This window comes from Patagioenas fasciata, chromosome 7, assembly GCF_037038585.1.
Source record: "Patagioenas fasciata isolate bPatFas1 chromosome 7, bPatFas1.hap1, whole genome shotgun sequence".
Taxonomy (NCBI): domain Eukaryota; kingdom Metazoa; phylum Chordata; class Aves; order Columbiformes; family Columbidae; genus Patagioenas; species Patagioenas fasciata.
The window spans coordinates 26,068,321-26,088,477 of record NC_092526.1 but is presented as its reverse complement, the minus strand read 5'-3'; the positions used below and the strand labels follow the sequence as shown (position 1 = coordinate 26,088,477).

At 36.5% G+C, this 20,157-nt stretch overlaps 2 protein-coding genes across 3 annotated transcripts in view; one reads left to right on the top strand and one right to left on the bottom strand.

Moving 5' to 3' along the window:
- The window catches only part of CERKL (CERK like autophagy regulator), a 53,430-nt gene extending 47,121 nt beyond the window's left edge, over positions 1-6,309 (top strand). For both annotated transcript variants that reach the window (XM_065841261.2, XM_071811166.1), the window contains exons 9-13: positions 240-268; positions 353-461; positions 3,369-3,465; positions 4,720-4,895; positions 5,634-6,309. In XM_065841261.2, coding sequence (XP_065697333.1) covers positions 240-268; positions 353-461; positions 3,369-3,465; positions 4,720-4,895; positions 5,634-5,715 — 493 coding nt within the window. In that variant the 3' untranslated portion in view covers positions 5,716-6,309. The remainder of the gene's footprint in view (positions 1-239; positions 269-352; positions 462-3,368; positions 3,466-4,719; positions 4,896-5,633) is intronic.
- Positions 6,310-7,887: 1,578 nt separating this feature from the next.
- The window catches only part of ITGA4 (integrin subunit alpha 4), a 37,957-nt gene continuing 25,687 nt past the window's right edge, over positions 7,888-20,157 (bottom strand). Inside the window, exons 17-28 of the mRNA XM_065840661.2 lie at positions 19,434-19,510; positions 16,811-16,961; positions 15,979-16,077; positions 15,487-15,566; positions 15,173-15,259; positions 14,538-14,628; positions 13,720-13,827; positions 13,328-13,447; positions 11,488-11,607; positions 10,879-10,977; positions 10,557-10,676; positions 7,888-9,706 (exon numbers count right to left, since the gene is read on the bottom strand). Coding sequence (XP_065696733.1) covers positions 9,614-9,706; positions 10,557-10,676; positions 10,879-10,977; positions 11,488-11,607; positions 13,328-13,447; positions 13,720-13,827; positions 14,538-14,628; positions 15,173-15,259; positions 15,487-15,566; positions 15,979-16,077; positions 16,811-16,961; positions 19,434-19,510 — 1,245 coding nt within the window. The 3' untranslated portion in view covers positions 7,888-9,613. The remainder of the gene's footprint in view (positions 9,707-10,556; positions 10,677-10,878; positions 10,978-11,487; positions 11,608-13,327; positions 13,448-13,719; positions 13,828-14,537; positions 14,629-15,172; positions 15,260-15,486; positions 15,567-15,978; positions 16,078-16,810; positions 16,962-19,433; positions 19,511-20,157) is intronic.

The window sequence follows — 20,157 nt, the reverse complement described above, 5'->3', positions numbered from 1 at the left end:
AAAAAAAATTAATATATATATATATTTTGACAACTGCAAACTTGTACACTTTGTCAAGTGTCCCCTATAGACTGTAGAGGATTTGTTACAAAGCAGTCTTCCACTCAGTATTACTGATTTATTCAGTTACATTAATAATTTCTTCCATTGAGATCTTACATTTTTCCCTAAAGTAGATGTTGTTTAAATGTGCTAAAATGACTTTGAGTTATTTTACCTACATGTTTCCACCCTTTTAGAAAGAAGAAAGAGAAAACTAAAAATAAGGGTGAGTTTTTGCTTTTATAATTATTTAAAAGCAAACTGTGGCTGGTTAAACTGGAGTAATATAAAATTACTGTGTTATATTTAGGTAGCAAGGATCAATGGCAAAAAATTCAGGGTCACTTCCTGAATGTGAGCATTATGGCAATCCCTTGTCTGTGTTCAACAGCACCAAGAGGCTTGGCACCTAATACGAGGTCAGTAGGGGTTTAGAGAATTAGTCATGTCTATAAATTCTGACATCTTACCTTAAGACCTTGGCTTTTCCAAGAATACAAGCCTTTGTTTAGGTAGTCTAGACCCTCTGGAATGGGGGAGGGAGCATGGACTGCAGCAGACTCGATAATCCCAGAAATTGTAATCAGTTTTTGGATCAGGCAAATAAGGTCAAGCAGTCTAACTAGAATAATGAGTAGATAATTGCTGTGATTAAATTAGTTGGCAAGTCTGACTTAAGTAGTAGTCATCAAGCAATCATCTGTCATAGGATTTGGCTATATATAAAAACTGTTTTTTTCCTGAACTTGGGAAATATTGTTTCTGCAAGTAGAGTTTTGGAAAACAAATGAGTATGTGATCTGGTTGTTGACATTGAATCATTTTGCCTTTAGCTCATTATGGAGAGCGTGCTTTGAGGTGATCAAAATAGTTACTAGGTTATAAGTATTTGTACTTGATGTATCCAGTTCATGATTAAGCAGAATAGCAATTACAAACTTCGTAGTTGTATGCAAAATACAACACACTCCCTCAAAAAAGAATGCAGGAACTCGTATATGTGTGTGTATCTATTAAAAAAACCCAACCAAACAAAAAAACCGAACACTCATAGAAGTTTATGGAATGAGTCTGTTATTTGTTTGTTTTTGTTATGGTTGTTTTTGGTTGGTTGATTGGTTTCTTTTTTCGTTTGATTATCATTAAGTGAAAATGGATGGGCCTTAGAATTGATCAGGTATTTTTCTTCAAAATTACGGGCTGATGTGGTAGAATTCGACTTCTAAGAAATAATGTAGAAACAAATGGTTTTAATGAAACTCTTATTGAGAAGTTTTCTTTGCTGCAGGGGTCCTCCTAAGCCTCATACACCTCAAGATACTGCCCTGATGCCATCCTCTCTTAGGAACTTCCTCTGTTCAGCATTTAGTGTTTTATATATGTGTCAGTAGAAAAGTTCTCACAAAAATTGAAGAAATTAGTATTTTTGGCTTTGCTTTCTCTTCCCATCTGTTCTGATACCTGTTTCTCAGTGACAGGGAATTTTACAACAGCTCCATGCAATTATTGCAGGTTTGAATGAGGCTGTTTCTCCCATAGTGTAGTTGCTCAGCAGATCTCCCTATCCTTTCATAAGGGACATGCTTTTTTTCCTCTTTTTTAAAAAATAGTCTTAGGCATACAGTCAGATAGTAGGGTAGGAAGAGCAGACTCTTCAGACAAGTGCTTTCTTATAGTGAATAACATCTTGACTGTAAGGCTTTTCAACACTAGAAACGTAAATGTTGCACTAATTTTTAGAGACTCAAGACCCATTCTGGAAGTGTCGACTAAACTTAGCTAGGTTTCTTCACTCTGTCCTATTTTCCCCAAGAGGTTTTTGCCTGATGAAGACATTTGAAGTGGAATGAAAGCTTTGACTGCTGCTTGTAACACTAGTTATATTCGTATAAATTTGCAGAAGCAGGTCAAGATATGTTCAACTGTCTGTGCTATGTGAGCCACATGGGACGTGTTTCTCACAGCATAGGTGGTGTGCTTTGCTGCAGATTGGACTTTCAAGAAAATTAATGAGAATTCTTAGTCAGCTCTGAAGATGAAAGGCCGTAGTGCTGAATGCATTGCCCAGTTGTCTGCTGTTCTCTTTCCTTGCAGCAAATGCGACAAGGAGGCAACTTTTTCAATTTCACCATCACCGTTTTCTAAATCAGCAGAGTAATGCTGTGCCAGGTGACTTGTTTAATGGCTTTGTAAAAATTTCTAGATTGTACTGTGTCATAGTCTGAGAACATTTCTGATGCAGTTGTTCAGTGGCCAGAGAACTAGGAGTGGGGAAAGATCTGTGGCGATAGGCTGGAGGTATTTTTTAAAATATTCTTAACGTATTTTCCAAGCATACATGCTGAATAAGTAAATAGATACATGTATCCATATATATTCAGAAGATATGAAATACATCATCTTCATATAAAATACTATCTTAGCAGCAACTGTCATGTTCATCAGATACTCCTGTTGAGCATTGATTTGTCTCTGTAACTTAGATGATTCTGAGGAATGATTGCATTGAGATGTAGGTTATTAGCTTCTGTGACAAGGCACAGTTGCATTAAGGACTCTGTGAATTGATACTAGCTCATTGTCTGACCAAATTATCAAAGATGCTAAAATATAAATACTGACTGGATACCACTGAGTATCTGCACTGTAGGGTGCCTTCTTGATTAATCTCTAGTGTATGACTCTCTTATCTTGTACAAAATTCCCTTAATTTTTTAACTTTCATGTGTTTTGTGAAATGTGTAAGTAGAAGTGTACTGAGAATTGCAACAGGAGTTTGAACAGTGACATAGTTGATACTCAGGGTCTATTTTAGGGCAGCATTAGTGTTAATGGAGGAGGTGAATAAACCCGTCTGCACTGGACTGTACGATGGGGACGTCCTTGCATGTATCACAGGAATGGCTTATTAGCAAAGCTCTGCCTCACAACAGTTAGAGTAATCACTATACCTTTCTGGAGAGAAAAGCATAAAGATAAACCTGTGATCCCTGATGTTTGAAAAATCATCTGTTAAGTAGAAAAGCAGTTTTTTTAGATTATATGTATTATGTTCAATAAATTATGAATGTTGATAAGGGAGAATGATTTTATTATTACAGTGTATATCATAAATACAAAGATGCTGAGTAACATCAGTTGCATAGTTTATATTGATCTACAGAGGGTGGTAGTGGGGTTTTGGCAGGAAGATTTGAAAAAGCATTGAGACTATTCTGTTAATTTACTCTAATAGCTTTTTTATTTTAACCTAGACTTTTGAAGGGCCTGTTTAACTACCAAGTTAACGAATTTTCTTTTGGGAACTGAATTGATCTTCTTTTCAGGTTGAATAATGGAAGCATGGCTCTTATTGTCGTAAAAAATACTTCTCGAACAGAGTTTGTGAAACACCTGAAAAGATACGCCAGTGTAAAAAATCAGGTACTATTAATCTATTTCTGGTGATTATAAAAAGAGCAGTTAATCATGAAGGTAGACATGCTGCAAGAGTTAATGTTAGCATCCTTGTAAAGAGACTTAGCTTCCTGTCAGAATACATTAGCCCCCTTTTTATCTGATTTTTTTTTTTTTTTTTTTTTTTAAATCACTAGACTAATACCGATTAGCCTATTTCAGCCCATCTGTTCTGGTTTAAATTGTATTTGTGTTGTACCATAGTTTTGTGGGTGTAAAGCTCTTTCACCACAACAAAGGAAATGCCTCCCATGTTTCAATTTTGTGTAGTGCAGACATGAAGAATGCAGACTGGGGATGCATCATCTTTATAAGAAATAGGTAAAGTCCATCATTTCAGCAGATTACTGCATGCTCTACTGGCAGCAGTGGATAATGACCATTGATTTTTAGCAGGTATGCATTCAATCTAGTTAGGAATGTTTGCAGAACTTGTGTTCATTATTGTGTCTTTGAAGACAAAACTGAAGGATCCAAACACAGTGCTTTATTGCTGTCCTAAATACCCAGTGCATAGCCAGAGTACGCTGGTACACATTCAAATGTGTCAGGCCTGTAAAATCACTTGTACAAGAAGGTTTAGGTTTGAATATGACAATGGTCAGAGAGATTTGGGAGAGAGGTGGATGAGAATTCCATGTGGCAGCACTAACAGCTGCATTTAGGAAAGTTTATGCTTTCCAGTTATGCTTTTGGAGGAAGGCTTTGCTTTTCTCTCCACCTTTGTAGTAAGAAATTAGACAAGGAGATGTAGACTCTCCTTTAAACTTAAGATGACCGTTTACTGGGATTCTAACTAGCCTCGTTTAGGAGAGGACTACTGGTTGTGATGAACAGAGCACAGGAAAATATCTGCTTGTATTTTCACATACTCTGAACACATGTGCCACTTTGGTGTGTGCAAGCTGTACCACCTCACCTGTAAACTGGGCAAGTCCAACATGGGAATACAAATGGAACACTACTATTTTTTTCTGATGTAGTATATAGGACAAAAATAGCGTGTTGATCTATAAATGCTAGCTGAAATATATAATGCCTCATGTGGTCAAAGCTAGAGTTAAGTGTTTGCATTTACTTCAGACCAAAAAAAACCCCAAAACCAAAACCCCCAAAACCCCACAAACACCCAAGCTTTTTAATTTCAAATAATCCCGTTTGTTGCTGAACTACTATATCTATCTTTTGTCTTCATTTAATATATATCTGTGTTTGGTTTAGTTCAACTTTCCCTTTGTTGAGACCTACACAGTTCAAGAAGTAAAAGTACAACCAAGGCTTAAAAGTGGGCTTGATGCCAAAGAAAATACGTATTTGAATGCTGCTTCTGCAGAAGGAAATTACCCTTGGAATATAGATGGAGACTTAATGGAAGAAGCATCAGAAGTTCATGTTCGGTAAGGCTAAGTATTATGATTATGGACTGTGTGTCTGTAACAGACTAGTACTGCAATCTTAAATGTACATTGTACAGATGACATCAAAACTGGGTGTAATAAATACTGTGAGAATGGTATTTTTGTGTGCCCTTAGGCACTGCACCCTCTGGTCCCTTTGCCATTGTTTGGGACTCTGTCCTGTTGCCTCGTGCCCATCTTTGGGAAGGTTTGTTGTCACCCACTTGGCCTTTCCTTTCTGATGCTTTGTCAGCTTCCAGCTCCACTTCTTTCTGCCTGGGATTTTACCCTTCAAATTCTTAGGGAACAGATGTATATAAAGGTCTGTGGCTTCTGGGAAGAGGAGCTCCTTTTGCGATAAGGGTTCCTGCTTGGAGCTTAGTGCTGCTCAAGAATAGTCTCCGTATCTTGGACCGAAGAGCAAGCCCAGGAAATAAGAGGAGTATCAGTGGAATTAAATGGGTAGCAGCTTATTCTTCTGCAGTGCACACAGGACTAGTTGAAGGCACAGAGCTCAGAGTAACAGTCTGGTATGCGAAGCGAAAGGCAGATCATGTTATAGGACATATAATATGTACTTCTAAAGGTGACCTTATAGGAATGATCAAAACGTAATTCACCTGATTTTATTCCATATAGCAGTTCGTACGTATTTGTTCTCCCCCTCGATCTCCAGAAGTGACAGCCTCATTGCAAGGGTTCATGAACTTGATAAAGTTTGACTTCCTCACTTCACAGGTTGCATCCTCAACTTGTTAATCTCTATGGAGTGAACACTGATGACCTGGAGAGCTCCCAAGCAACATGCAAGTGCATATAGGAGGGACACACCACAAGTTGTGTTTTACAGAGTCCCAACTCACTGAATTCAGTTGTTGTAGCAGCTTAACTGGGATATTTGTAATATTTCTGGTTTGAAATTCTAATCAAGTTATATATTTTTATCAGTTTGTACTTAACTGTATAGAAACTATAAGGCTTAGTAAGAAAAAATGAAAAATGATTTATATTGGTCTCATAAATGTGAGGTTTGAGAAGTGTCTGTCAGGATAGAAGAAAATATTTTTTTTCTTGAAAATTATTCAACTTTTGCAGAAAATACAGTATTAGATACATTGAAGTCTGCTGTTGCTCTCCATGTTGTCAGATAACTCAGCTCAATTAGAGTTGGTGAGTGGAGGTGCGATATCATCTCATGCTGAAGAATGGTGGCAAAATACAGGTTGTTTATATTTTTTTAACCAAGTACTTCCATTTTAGGTATTATTTTTAATGTTGCTTTCATGTATTAGCTTTCAAATAATTTCTCAACAAACAGTAATACAAAAGAATATGCTGATGTCTTATATAGCTTTTCTTTGTTGAAATGTATTTTAAAGACTACTCTTTACACAAAATAAATATTTTAAACTATTTTATCTATCCTAGAACTGAAATGATATTCAGCATAGTTTTTGTTGTTACTGAGAAAGAAGTTATGATAAATACCTTAAGAGGTGACTTATATTTTTATAACTGCCTTTTAGGGCATAATTTTTATGAGCGTTTGTTTGCAACTTATTAAATATTTAATACAATTACTTGAGACGACAGCAAATTAAGACTACATTCTTTCTGGAAACTGGCTTTCTTTGAGATGATGAAAAGTAGCAGCTCGACAAGTTTGTCTGCCTGCAGGACCATGGGGATAATGAATGTTTTCATGTTCACTTGTCTATGAACCATTCATAGAGCGGCTGACAATGCTATGAAAGCTGCATTATCTTCTGGCTCGAATGAGCTGCTTCAAGTTCCTTCTTCAGTAAGTAGCCAAGTATAATGGGAAATCTGCTAATTTAAAATTTCATTAAATCAAGGTCCTAGGCCTTCACATGGGATCTAGAGCCATATTTTATTTTAAATACTACTTGTGGAAAATTCTTACCTGCGATAAATAGACAAGAGAAAAAAGTACTGCACCTAAAGTACAAGAGATTATTGTCTCCTAGGAACAAGCTGTTACTTGTTGGAAATCTCACGCAGTTTCTGCGGGCAAACCTGGCCAGCAGTAAAGGCCCAGTTCCCAGACAAACAACTGTTGTAGGGCTCTTCCAGCTGGTTCTGCTCTTTGCCCTGGGGCTGGGGGCTCAGAGCAGGAGCAGTCACAGCACCCTTTGGGCTGGCCTGGCCCAACCTCCTGCTCAGAGAACAGCCATGAGACCAGGTCTGGTCACCCAGGGCTTCACCCAGTCTGGCCTTGAACCCTCCAAGGACGGAGACGACACCACCTCTCTGCAGCCCTGTTCCCATGCCTGGCTGTCTTCGTGATGTTCAGAACCTACCCCTGGTCTGAGTCACAGTGAGTAGTCTCCAGTTAAACCGCTATTAATTGATACTGTATCACATCCAATATTTTTAACATGTTAAGTCAAACTAAACTTCCTAAAGTTGTCTAAGAAGGAGATTCCAGCTACATGCAGCAGATTTAACTGTTTTTATTACATGACTGAGAATTAACAAAATGAACTTGCAGAGGAAACAGCATTCATGTGCTTAACTTTTTGGGGATATTTTTAATACAATGAAATTGAGTGATACTTGATAACCTTGCCATCATCCAGACATTGTACATATTTTTTTTTTTTGCTCAACCTGGTTTATAAAAGCTAACTGAATTTTGCTTCATATCCTAAAAACAGGTAGCCAACATTAACATGTTAATAATAAAATCTGAATAGGAAATATACAATTTCCAAGGCAACATTAACACATATACTGACTTACGTAAACTATTTCAAAGATAAATAAAATGTTTTCATTTCACTTCTTTGCATTGCTTGTACTAAAAAGAATGTTAATGCTTCTTCCAGTATTTGAGGTATATTTTTCACAATATGCTGTTATATCAAACTAATTTCTGTTCAAAGATACTTTTCTTAAAGTGCAAAAATTCACTAAAGACATTTGGAAGATAAGCATTTTGTATATATTTTCATAGACTTGCAAGAAAATATTTCATTCTTCACATACTTTATTTTGAATTTTTAAAAAATATACACACATTCATTTGTCCTTACACTGCAGAAGATTTTAGAGAAAAAATTTACTTCAGAGGGATCCACACCTTTGGCATCAAATGAAGTGAAAGGAAATTACAAAATGGTCCCCAATACCTTTAGAATCTGTGGCCAATGTGGCTTTTATGGCAGTAAACACTCTTGTTAACAAAAGTGCTTGTTGAAGGCACTTCCATATTGCTTCTGAGTCTCAGGCTAATTCCCATATGATGGTGCAGGTTCAAGGCATATGTACGTATTACATTCATCTCTCCTTGCAGCTCAGAAAGACATCGAAGCCTGACAAGAAAGGCTGTATTGCGCACTGCTGCTGCAGTAAACGCAGTTATTGAACAAGTTGTACATTCTTCAGTTGTACCAGGGAGCAAAGCAATATATTTTTTTCCCCTGGATTGTACTATTTCACCAAAGCTAGGTGGCAGTGCAAACTTATCTAGCTGAAGAAACTTCCTGTAGTAGCAGAGCAGTGGTTTGAACCATGTTTCTATTCAGTCACTTGCCTTTCTGCTAAGTGGCTTCTGAGGATACCTGTTTGGATGGTGTTTACCTGAAAACTTCACAAGAACCCAAGCTAGTTCTCCAAATGACTTCCTTACTAAGTACTTTCAGGTAAAGGGTGGCACATTGAAAGATAAAATTTGGCCCAGTAAGGCTGGCATTTGGAGACTTTTGGCTATGTGTTCCTCTGTTTTGTCATCATGTGAAGGTTTGGTTTTTTTTTCAGGTCCCAAAAGAGTGACAGTACCAAATACTATTATGCTAAGTACTATAGAAAAATCTTCAAATAAATAGAAATAAATACTTGCTGTAAAAAAACCCACATACAAATATTTCATTGGAGAAGCCCAAAATATTGTGGCACCAATGTCTGAGGAAGGGATGAAACAACTAATTCTATTATGCTTGAAAGTATCATGTTAAAGATGGCTACAAATGATCATCTCCAAATGCATTCCTCTTCCTACAGCTGAGAAAGGATTCTGTGTTTCATCTCGGGGCTATCCCACAGAATTCCCTGCTCTAAATCCACCTCCATTCCTCCTGGTTCTGGTTCGCCTGGGTGTCTCAGTCTCTGCAGTGCTGGGGCTGTGCCCGTGAAGCCAAGGCTTATAAGGTTACCTCCAGAAACTCAAGAGAGCTTCTGATAGTGGTTCTCTGCATCCGTGTGCTCCACTTATGGTTCTTCTAATGGCTTAGGCTAATTTACCCTTGTAAAACTGCCAAAGCAAGATGAGGCAGGATTTATCCTTGAATAGCTAATCAAAAGATAATTGAAACTTGAAAATGAATAGAATAACTCATGCTAATGTGTTTGAGATCTTATTTTCCAGGACTGGCCAAATGTTGTTACTTTCTAGAAATTCTTCTCTCTGGTAAGTAATTATTTTTATCTTTAGTGTTCTTCTGTCTGAAACCAGAGCTATATATATATATGACATTTCAGATAATACTGTGAGACTTCAAAACAAACTGTCTTACCATTTTCATGTTAGGAAAACAACAGTACTCTAAGGTATAGTCCTCCATACAGTTCAAGGAAATAAAGTGTATTTTGTAAGAGCAAGTGAGCTCAAGACCAGTTTTCTTGTCACTGATGTTTCTCCTGTGAATTAACCTGAATCTTAAATTCTTCATTTTAAAATCAAACATTTATTTGCCATCTTAGTCATCTTTGTTCCCACTTGTAAAACTCCAGCTGCCTCTTGTGTTGTTGTCTTGAGGGACTGGCTTGTATTGCCTCTTGAAAAAGCCAATCTGAAAAGCATAATTTTAGAATCTGTTGTCAGCAAATCTTTGTTATCAAATCTAAACCATAAAAGATGAAGTAAAATAAAATGCATATTTATGGTGTTTATGATCGATGGTATTTGCCACTGCTTTGTCATTCCAAGTAATCAAGTGTTACTCATCAATCAAAAAAAGTGCGTTTGCTTTTTCTTTGACTTATTGGGAGGCTAATATTCTCCTGCAAGGAGTAAGGACATGTGGGCTTGTGAACTATAACAGTCCACAGAATCCAGTATTTTTATTACCATTTTACATTTAAAATAATTTTCCTGTTAAATTTGTTTCATTTCTACACTTCCCTGGGAAAAACAATGGACAGAGAAAGTCTGCATTTAGGTAAAGGAGTTACCAAGCTCTTCATCGCCTGCCAGAGAAGCTGCTTCCTTCATAGTTTTCTTTTTTTACTTATGCATAGGATTTTTTTTTTTTAGCATTTATGTTGCAGTTTAAAAATCTTAAACATTTTATTCTGTCATGAAACTATGTTATAGACTATTAGTCACCCTCTGTCAAATGACATTAAATATGGAGCACTATCCCACAAAAAATGATCCATTTGATATCAGTAAGTTATATAAATCATTTGCAAGCGTGAGATGCCATATAAAACATGGGAAGGGGTTTGTGGTGTTAGATAACAGAAGATAAAATAAAGGGAAATGGAAAGATAATTTGCAAAAACACAAGCTACAGGAGGAGTTATATTTCTTTAGGAAGGACAGATTATTTAACCTTCAACCTGCACTAACCAATCTAAAGATCCACCAACAGTGTGAATTCATGACTTGAGAACAACTGAGAAATACTGAAAACCCACCTTCCATAGCAGAAGTGAAAGAAGCAAAAACAAGGTAACACCAACTATTAGGCCTAGTCCAATAATTAGCACAGTAACACGGTATTTTGGCTTTTGGTGGTGCAGTCCTTCCAAATAGACCTGGAAAGCAGAAAACAAGTTTAGTGATGATTTCCCCCCCAACCCCCCGCCCCAAAAGATACTAAATCAAACTAGGAAAAGTAATTGCATTCTTAAGTAACTATTGCCTGTGTATATATATGTATAGAATTCCACAATTTTAATTGCTGTTGTTTTTTCTACTTTAACAAGTTTAGCACAAATTCATTAAGAGAATTCTTACATATGCAACTTGCTTATCCTTGTGTAGTTCAATAACTTTTGCATTTTTTTCTGGTGAGGCTGTTGCTCTTACTTCAAACTTCAATGCTGATGCATCATCCTGATTTAAAAAAATAAATCCATCTTTTATAAAATAGCTTCAACACATTAATTCCTACCCAGTAAAAAGGGTAACACAGCTGCTCACAGAAACAGAATCTCACACAAACACACAATGGCGCCTTTTTCTGATCACAAAACAAATTAGTACCAGAAACTGGAATGAAGCCCAGTTGGATTTTGCTTAAGTCCATATCCGTGCTGCTTTTCTTAGAAAAGTACAATTATGAGTTGAAATTAAATCCAAATCCTATGTAACCCAGCCAGAACAGGCAAAGCAAAACATACTATAAAGTGATTATCTAAAATACATTTTTTTTAAGTGGTTTTCTTTTTTCATATATCACCTTAAGACTTAACATTGAAAACATAATATAGGTAACACCTGAAAGATCTGGATTTAATAATACTATTTCCAAAAATATATTAATATATCGAGAATTTATGTGCAGCGAATACAGAAAACATGCCTTGAAATATTCCCCTCAATTGTGAAAAATTCATGCTTTACCATTTCTAAAAGTGAAGGAGTAGCCTCCAGATGCAACTGAACAGTTGCTTCTTTTCCACTCTCCATGTTGCCAAGCGTGCAATATATTTGTAAGCAAAGGTTGTCATTTTTCATGCAGTACTGTAGAAGGGAGGGAAAGGTTAAAACTTAAGTTTATCAACTTTATCATCTTAGTATTAAAGACACTCAGGCACTGAGTGAAACAAAAAGATCTAGGTTCATTCTTGCAAAATCAGGATGTAATTCTAGGTTGTCATACATCACTGTCCTACATAAGTGCTAAAAGAACAGTACACAGGACCACTCTAATTGTTACAGAAAACAACAGGTTCTTTCCCTTAAAAATCCCAATTTTTTTAGATTGAAAAATAACTTGTCATAGCTTGGTTATAGATTTGTTTTACACTGTTATTTCAAATTAGCTTTTATCAAGAATGATAAATGACACTGGCTATAAGATATCCAGTATAAACACTACAATTGATAGAACCTTATACTTGTACACTGACAGCTAGCACCATTTGCCTCAGCTTTGGAGAAGACAAAAAGAGCAAGCCTGTACATGACTATGTTCTTTGTCCAAGACTGTGATGACTAAGTTCTGATTTGATATTCTAGAGCGGGCTGTCTCTCCAGCATTGGTTGATGTTCCTTGTAACATGCTTACTTAAAGTTCCAAATATTTTAAAATGTCCAGTTTCATATAACATGAAGGTATTAAATAAAATTGTACTTTAATGAAAACAAGTGGCAGGACACAGAGACTTGTATGAGAACCAACCCTCAAAAATGTAACACATTTTGTAACCAGCAATTCTGGTTTGGACTACTGGTGGTTGAGCAGTGCCCCCCTGCCAACCCTCCCCCCCTAGTTTTATTGCTGAGCACAGTGTCTTATGGTCGGGACCTTTGGTCAGTTGGGGTCAGCTGTCCCTGCTGTGTCCCCTTCCAACCTTTTGTGCACCCCCAGCCCACCCTGCTGGAGGGGTGGGAAATGGGGAAGGCTGTGATGCTGTCTAAGCATTGTTCAGCAATAAACAAAACATCCCTGTGTTATCAACACTGGTACAGTCACAAATCAAAAACACGGCCCCTTGCAAGCTACTGTGAAGAAAATTAACTCTCTCCCAGACAAAACCAGCACAACCACCCAGTCAAGCGTCTGATCTCCAGCCAGGTCCATAAGCAGTTACAGAGGGACGAACCTGAACAGGCCGGGCATGTACAATATTCTCCCAAATATTTTTAATAAGAACTTCCTGAACCAAAAATGATTTCCATATATTTTGTAGTTCTTAATGATTTTCAGTCTCATTAGCTTGTATAGTCTCCCTTGGAATTCACTTATGCTTCACATTCATAACACCCTTCAGTAAGAAGTTCCATCATTAGTACTACTCTTTTTTTTGTTTGTTTTTTTCTGACCTGGCTTCTATTAGTTACATTTGATGGCACTTTTTTGATGTGGAAAAGGCAGTGAATATTTGATCTCCATACTTCATATAGTTAAAATTAAGACTGTTTTTCCCACATGCATAATTTTCCATTTGTTACTGAATTTCATCTGCCATTCTGTTTGCCCACTCTTCCAGTTACATAACCCTTTGGCAGTTCTTTGAAGTGACTGTCATCACCACTGATATCAACAGTGACAACTTCCCCATCTCAGTTCTCACCTTGTTCACTAAAGTTACTTAGGACTATGCTGAGCTTATCACAGGTCCCACCGCCAACCCTTACAAGACTGCTCTGGTGACCTCATCATATAAGATATACCATTGTCTTAAGGCTCATTCATCCAGTCATTTATTTCCCACTGATGTCAAAAGACAGACCTTACCATTTGTCTCTTAGCAGGCTTTGAAAAGAAAGTGACAACATCCTTTAATATGTTCTCATTTTTTTCTGCTGCATTACAGTCTCTGGGATATTTATTATAGGAACACTGCCCAACTGTTGTCTGGAAATAAAAATAACATCATCACTGTTAGAATGTAAACATCAGACAATAATCAGAATACAGATTTCTGAAAGGCAAGAAGCTCGAAAGGAATATAACTTGTACTTTCAGAATTCTACACCACATGGGGCTGAAGATCATTCTGTTCTTGTTCACTCTGATTCACCATGGCTAACAAACCAAACACAGACTTAGTACCTAGTTCTGCTCTGCTTCTCTTTGCCATAGAATTCATATAGCTAATAATAGTATATTAAGTAACCTGTGCTTACCTTGATATCCAATGTGTTAAATAATTTGAAGTCATTGGGTGGAAAAGCATTAGGTATCATTATCTCTAAGTTTGTATTTGGAGCCATGCTTGGTCCTGCATTCATAACCTTGTGAGGAAAAATGTTATACATTTAAAGACTTAATTCATGGTAGCTATGCAAGCAACAAAAAATATATATGAAGTACATATACATAGAACTTCATAGAATGGAGTAGCACCTGCCTTGTTACACTGTCACAAAAGGGGATTCTGCTAGCAGTTGTAACATTTTGCTTAATTCATTCTGCAGGCTGACTGAACCCTTAACTCTCCAAACCCAATGAGTAAGTAAGTAGTGCTAATGCATGATGCCTACCCTGAGGTCATACAGCCTGCCTTCCGGGAGAACACGCAAAAGGAACTAAGAGAGATTAATGTCTAACTCCTGCTCTTAATCCATTGGAGACAAATCTGATACCTATAGATCCTCTTATAAGGAGCTCCTAGTTCCTTTTGTTTACTGGAAGATAATTCCTTTTAAAGTGTTTCTTAATGTAAGAAGTGGCAAGTCAGAACTGCTCTGCCACTTTCAATCCTGCTTGTGCTAAGTATTTTTTCTCTGACCATTAAGTGGAAGATTGCCCAGACCAAAAAAAGTGTTCAAAGAGGGATTAACAGCCACTTCCCATCACTAATGCACAAAAGTTGCTCACTATGCCCTTGTACTCTTAAAAAGCTCTTATTGACTGTGCAGACAGTCATTAGATACACTGAAAATCTTAGAAACTAACCTTCAAAACAAGGAGGATAATGGGGTTTACAAAGAAAAACTCTTACATGGAAAGTGAAGTTGATATTCTCCTTCATACATGTAACTGGTGAATCTTTCTCACTTGTTCCATAAATAAATGAAGCTGGTGATACAAATCTACAATGGTTTAGAAATTGTTAGTTAATAGAATTGCTATGTATCATTAGCATAACTTTCTGCTCCATGCTAAGAAAATACCATGGTTTGTATTTAAGTAAATAGAGGAACACTGAGTAGAAGTCCTCTACCTTTGTGCTCTTTCCTCTTAAAAAGGCAGACAAATCAGAAAAGGTCATAAATCATCACCTATGCTCCGTGAATGGCTCATGACAAACCCAGAATATGGTCCATGTTAAGCAAAGACTCTAAGGATCTGCTGTGCTCTTATTTAATACCTCTATCTACAAAAAAATATTCCAGTTCTTAAAAAATATTAGTCTGTTAAGAGACAAGTTAGAAGCAGCACTGATATCATTGCTCTCACCTCCCAGTAGTGGAAACAAAATTGTAGCAGTGTGTGGGTCAGACCCCAGGACAGCTGTGCCATCTCATTCACAAGGTTTTTCAGCTACATCAAGCTTTTCCTTAAAAGCTTTGGGAATTTAGTCTAGTAACAAGACAATAGTTCTACGGATGTGCAATAGAGCAACAGCTGACTTACCCATGAGCATTTAACTCAATCTCGTATTTTAGAGGTACAGTTAAAGTTAGCGTGTTATCCAGCAACATGTTCCCGTCTTCATTTTTACTATAAAAACATAATGAGAGAAATGAGTATGAAATGCATTATTTCTATAAACAAATATTAAACACATCTTTTGACTTATTAAAACAAAAATATTTTCTTGCTAACAACATGTCAGGCAGTTTAAAAAAAAATTATACAGGCAGGAACCTGCTCATTATTTTAATATCTATTCTCTGTTTTCCAAAGTTAGTAATATTTTTCATTGAGCAATTTTTATTAGACTTTACCAGGTAGCATTAATGATGATGTTGAGGTCATCTTCTGCTCTAGTAAATGAGCTTGCATCCAAGAGGAAACTAAAATCCAGCTGTAGAAGAAATAAAATTTTCTTTATATCACATGATAGTGTGTCTTAAACACAGTTTAAATAAAAATATTCTTCTAAGTTCATGTAGAACTTCCTGCTTTAAAAAAATTCAGAATTAAGGAAATACTTGCTTTTTTACCCAATACATTTGTTCACAGCCTTAGCTTGCTTGTCGAGGAAGCCAAGCACAATCAGTTGATGCATAATACAAACAATGTTGTCACTTAATGAATTATTCCAGAGAATTTTAACTAATTTTAAAAATAGCAGAGAGATTCAGATAGCAACATGATAGAAGATGTTAGTTGTGAATGAAGGAGAGATTCTGAAAAACAGGGTTTCCCTCCCCCCTGAAAATCCTCATAATGTGTTTTGGTTGATTTTAAAGCTAGGTAGTTCATAGATAGATTACCTTTGATTTGTGATCTACATATAAATAACCAACGCTGCACTCAAGTTTCACAGCATGAATTTCTTTATCTAATACTTCACAATGGATCTGTTTTTCTTCCTAAAAGAAAGGACAAGTTATTAATGGTTAAAATAAAACTGCTTTTTTCAGACTTTTCAAATTACATGCGCACATGGAAAATGTGTAGTTTTTATTTCTCTGAGCTAGGTGTTTGCCATTTGACTGATGCAAATACACAGAACATTCATATTATTCACAACTACTTTAACATGTCCTTGTATTGATTACTGTGTCCTGTTACTTCACCTTCTTTTTGCCAATAGTGAAGCCAAGGCAAATGCGCCAGACTCACTCAAGTTTAAAACCAACCTCTGAAAGGTGGCAGGGGGATTCTACACAGGGAGCAGTTATTTTAGAAAGCAAAAAAACCACAACAATTACATGGGTGACTTCTTCATCGGGCTGAGCATCAGAAAAAGTACAGATTCAATGAGATCTTTGTGATTACTGAAAACACGATCATTAGACAAAAAGTAACAATAACATCCTGGAATACATTTAGAAACCATTAAAAAAAAATTTTAGTTGTTACCATCAAATAATTTCACAACCAGGATGTAATTCACCTGTATTGATTAAATTGCACATGGTTTAGGAAGCTAGAAGTCTGAGAACTTAAAAACTGCAGTTTTGTCAGCTTTTTTGGAAGGGAGAGGTGTAGGTTGTCAGTATTTAAAGTAATGCAATGAACAATTAGCATAATTTGAAAAATGTCTGGCTGAAAAAGAAAAATGTCAAAGGATTACTGTTTGACAGGCTTTTTTGTTCTTACCAGTTCTAAGACTCGGATGAAATAAAGGCCTTTAGGGATCTGAATGTGGAGGACAGTTTCATATGCATCATCTCCAGCATTAAGCAGAGAAATGTTCAACAATAAAGTCTTCATGCTTCCAACAGCGAGATACATTTTCTTATCATGAGGCCTATAAAAATAATGATCATAATATAAGTGAAAAGTAATTGTAAATAGAGCTTGGATGCAAAAATTTTCCACCACTGCTCTTTTAGCTCATTTCATTTGGTTCTGTCCAAGCTCAGCTGGAGATCATTAGGAAAGTTTTCACTCTGTCCTCTAACTGAAGGTTACACCCATAATATGATGGTCAGCTCCAGTATGGTACTTTTTAAGTCCAAAGGTTATTAATGCGAGAGTAGAAACATTGTTAGCAGAGCAGTTGTGCTCCTGGCTTTTACAAGACAGGACCTTTCCTTCAAAGACAAGAATAGCAGTGTGCTACTGCTACAGTATTTTCAGGAATTATTTCAAAATTCACTCTTTGTACTCAAAGTACAGGACTGAGTTCATATGTAACAGGTCACAAAGAGGGGAGTGAACATGCCTGTCTCATGGTCTATGTAATGTTCTATAATCATGTTACAAGTACAGCCACCCTTTTGGGGGCTAAAAGTAAACTTCAGCTTGACATTAAAGTTTAATTAAGACTTGTAGAAAGGCTGCCTAGAAATAGACATTTATCAGAAATTCTGGCTTGAAACCAAAGCATTAGTCACCAAAGACCTTTGGGAATGAGGCTGGCACTTAGAAAAGCAACAGAAGGTAAAAGCACTGCATAAGCAGATAGGTTCTAAGACAAAAGCAAATTAAAGAAAACCACAACGTTAACATTTGAGTAGCTTCATTAAGTTTAGGCCACATTTTAAAGTTGTTTTACTAGTTATATGCTTACTGCTCAGTCCTCTTCCATGCCTTAAAGCCAAGCTCATTAACAAGATGCTGTCACAAAGACGCCTCCCAGCTTAACACGCAAGTACACAAAAGCACCAGGTGCATATCTGGGACTACAACAAAGCTGCGCTAGAGCTTTGCCCTGGTAATCAGATTTCATTCTTCATTAAAAAATGCATGTTGTGGACTAGAACTTACAGAGCAGGCCAAAATCTACGCAGTTTAAACAAAACATGATAGTGGATACATGAAGGCTCGTAACTCAGTAAGTAAGGCATTGCAGTGACACCCCTATTTGATTTCTTTATTTTAAGACTAAAAGCCTCTGCTTTGCTGTTCAAGGATAATGAATGCATTCTGTCTAGACAAAATAAATTAATGCTGCACAGCTAACTAGTTTTTAATCAGGATTCTAGGGGCACAACAATTTAAGGTGATACTTCACACTTTATCAAGATATTTAGCCTATTTATTTACACTGAAAAATCTACTACTTGTACCTAATGCCAAGCAGGTATGTTGTAATCTGTGCTCAGGATCACACAGGTGTGATTAATCAGAATTATGTGACTGTCATCATCTTTTGTTGTCACCTTACATTGTTCAACCTAGTATCTTGATTAAAGTAGAATCAGCTTTAAAAGTGATAAATTACACAAGAAATTCCAAGTCACACACGAAATAACCTAACTAGCTGAGATGCACAACAGGTAGAGTTTCTCTTTTTGCATGCCAACAACCAACATTTCTTGCTTTGAAGTATAATATTCAATAAAAATAAAGGTTGTGATGATAAAATATAACAAAATCAAATCATTAAAATCCATTCTGAGTAGAAACCATGGTACATGGCTTCAAACTTTTCAGAGATGCTGCTAAACAGAAGTATATCTCACAGAGTATTGCTTGGTGCAATACAGATTCTGCAAGACAAGAATAATTGTATTTAAATACTTTTAAAGTGCATTGATTATCTTTCCTAACAACAGGACTTAAACGTGATACCTAATTGGAAAAACTGAAACATACAAAGGGATATATAAAAACCAAAAATGTAAATGAAAAAAAAATCACAAAGCAAGATTAATTTTGGAAAATGCAGGCTAACTCATGTGGGGAAAAGAAGTCTAAACCTCACATAATACTGAACCATCTGGCGTCTCGATCAGCAGTAGAAAACTGAGGATGTAATATTCTCAAGTAAATAAGGAAAAAGAGCCACTTAATTATTTTATAATTGAAATAATAAGTATAACAATGTCTTAGTACAAAACTGCAGTATCTTCTTTGTACAGTGCAAGTACAGTATCTTTGTAAGAGCAGCAGAAATAATTGACAGCTTGTCAATTTAACAGTAGTTCTGATGTCTACACATTGAGTATGCATTGTGCCCTGAATCAGAGCCCAGTTATATATGAAGTGCAGAATTCAAGTTTACCTTTTCATGAAGAAGACATTTTATGAGCTGTAAAGTCTTCTAATTATGCAACATCAGTGCTCCAATTATATAACTTTTGTTACATTTCATGAAAGATTTATGATTTTAAAATATTCTTCAACTAAACACAGCTTTACTCCTCATATTTCCTCAAGAAGTCTATAGTCTACTTTTGCAAATTAATGTTCTTGACATACAAAAGATTAAAAAATAATTTAGATAAAATCTTACTGAACACTCAAAAAAAATTGAAAGTTACATTATACTTACTTTGGAAAAGCAACTTTTCCAGAAACTCTCAAGTCAGCAGAACAATTTTCTTGGGAGCAAAATCTAGCAAAAACAAACTACAAAAGACAAATTTACAAAAAGCACTTTAGTGTATTATGCATATTCTAGTGAGTAAAAGTATTTCCAAAGAAATAAACAAATCACCTTGTTACCAAGTATCTGGAATTGGCTAATAGAATCACAGAATGTTAGGAATTGAGAGGGACCTCAAAAGACCATCTAGTCCAATCCCCCTGCCGGAGCAGGAACACCCGGATGAGGTTACACAGGAAGGTGTCCAGGTGGGTTTGAATGTCTCCAGAGTAGGAGACTCCACAACCTCCCTGGGCAGCCTCTTCCAGTGCTCTGTCACCCTTACTGAGAAGTTTCTTCTCAATTTAAATAGAACCTCCTCTGTTCCAGTTTATACCCATTGTCCCTTGTCTTATCATTGCTTGTCACAGAGAAGAGCCTGGCTCCATCCTCGTGACATTCACACTCTTGCTACTGAAAACAATTCAATCCCACCATGATTTGCCATTTTCCAAACACATTCTATGCACCCAGAATGACAGCAGAGAGACTCTCCAGACTCAGTCTCACTGTTAAACCAGGGGGTGTAGGTTCAGCTGTTTTTTAAAAAGTAGTACATAAAGAGGGCCGAGTCCTTCAGAGGATCCAGACCTGGGCTCTCTGCAGTGTCTCCTGTGATACAGCACATTAA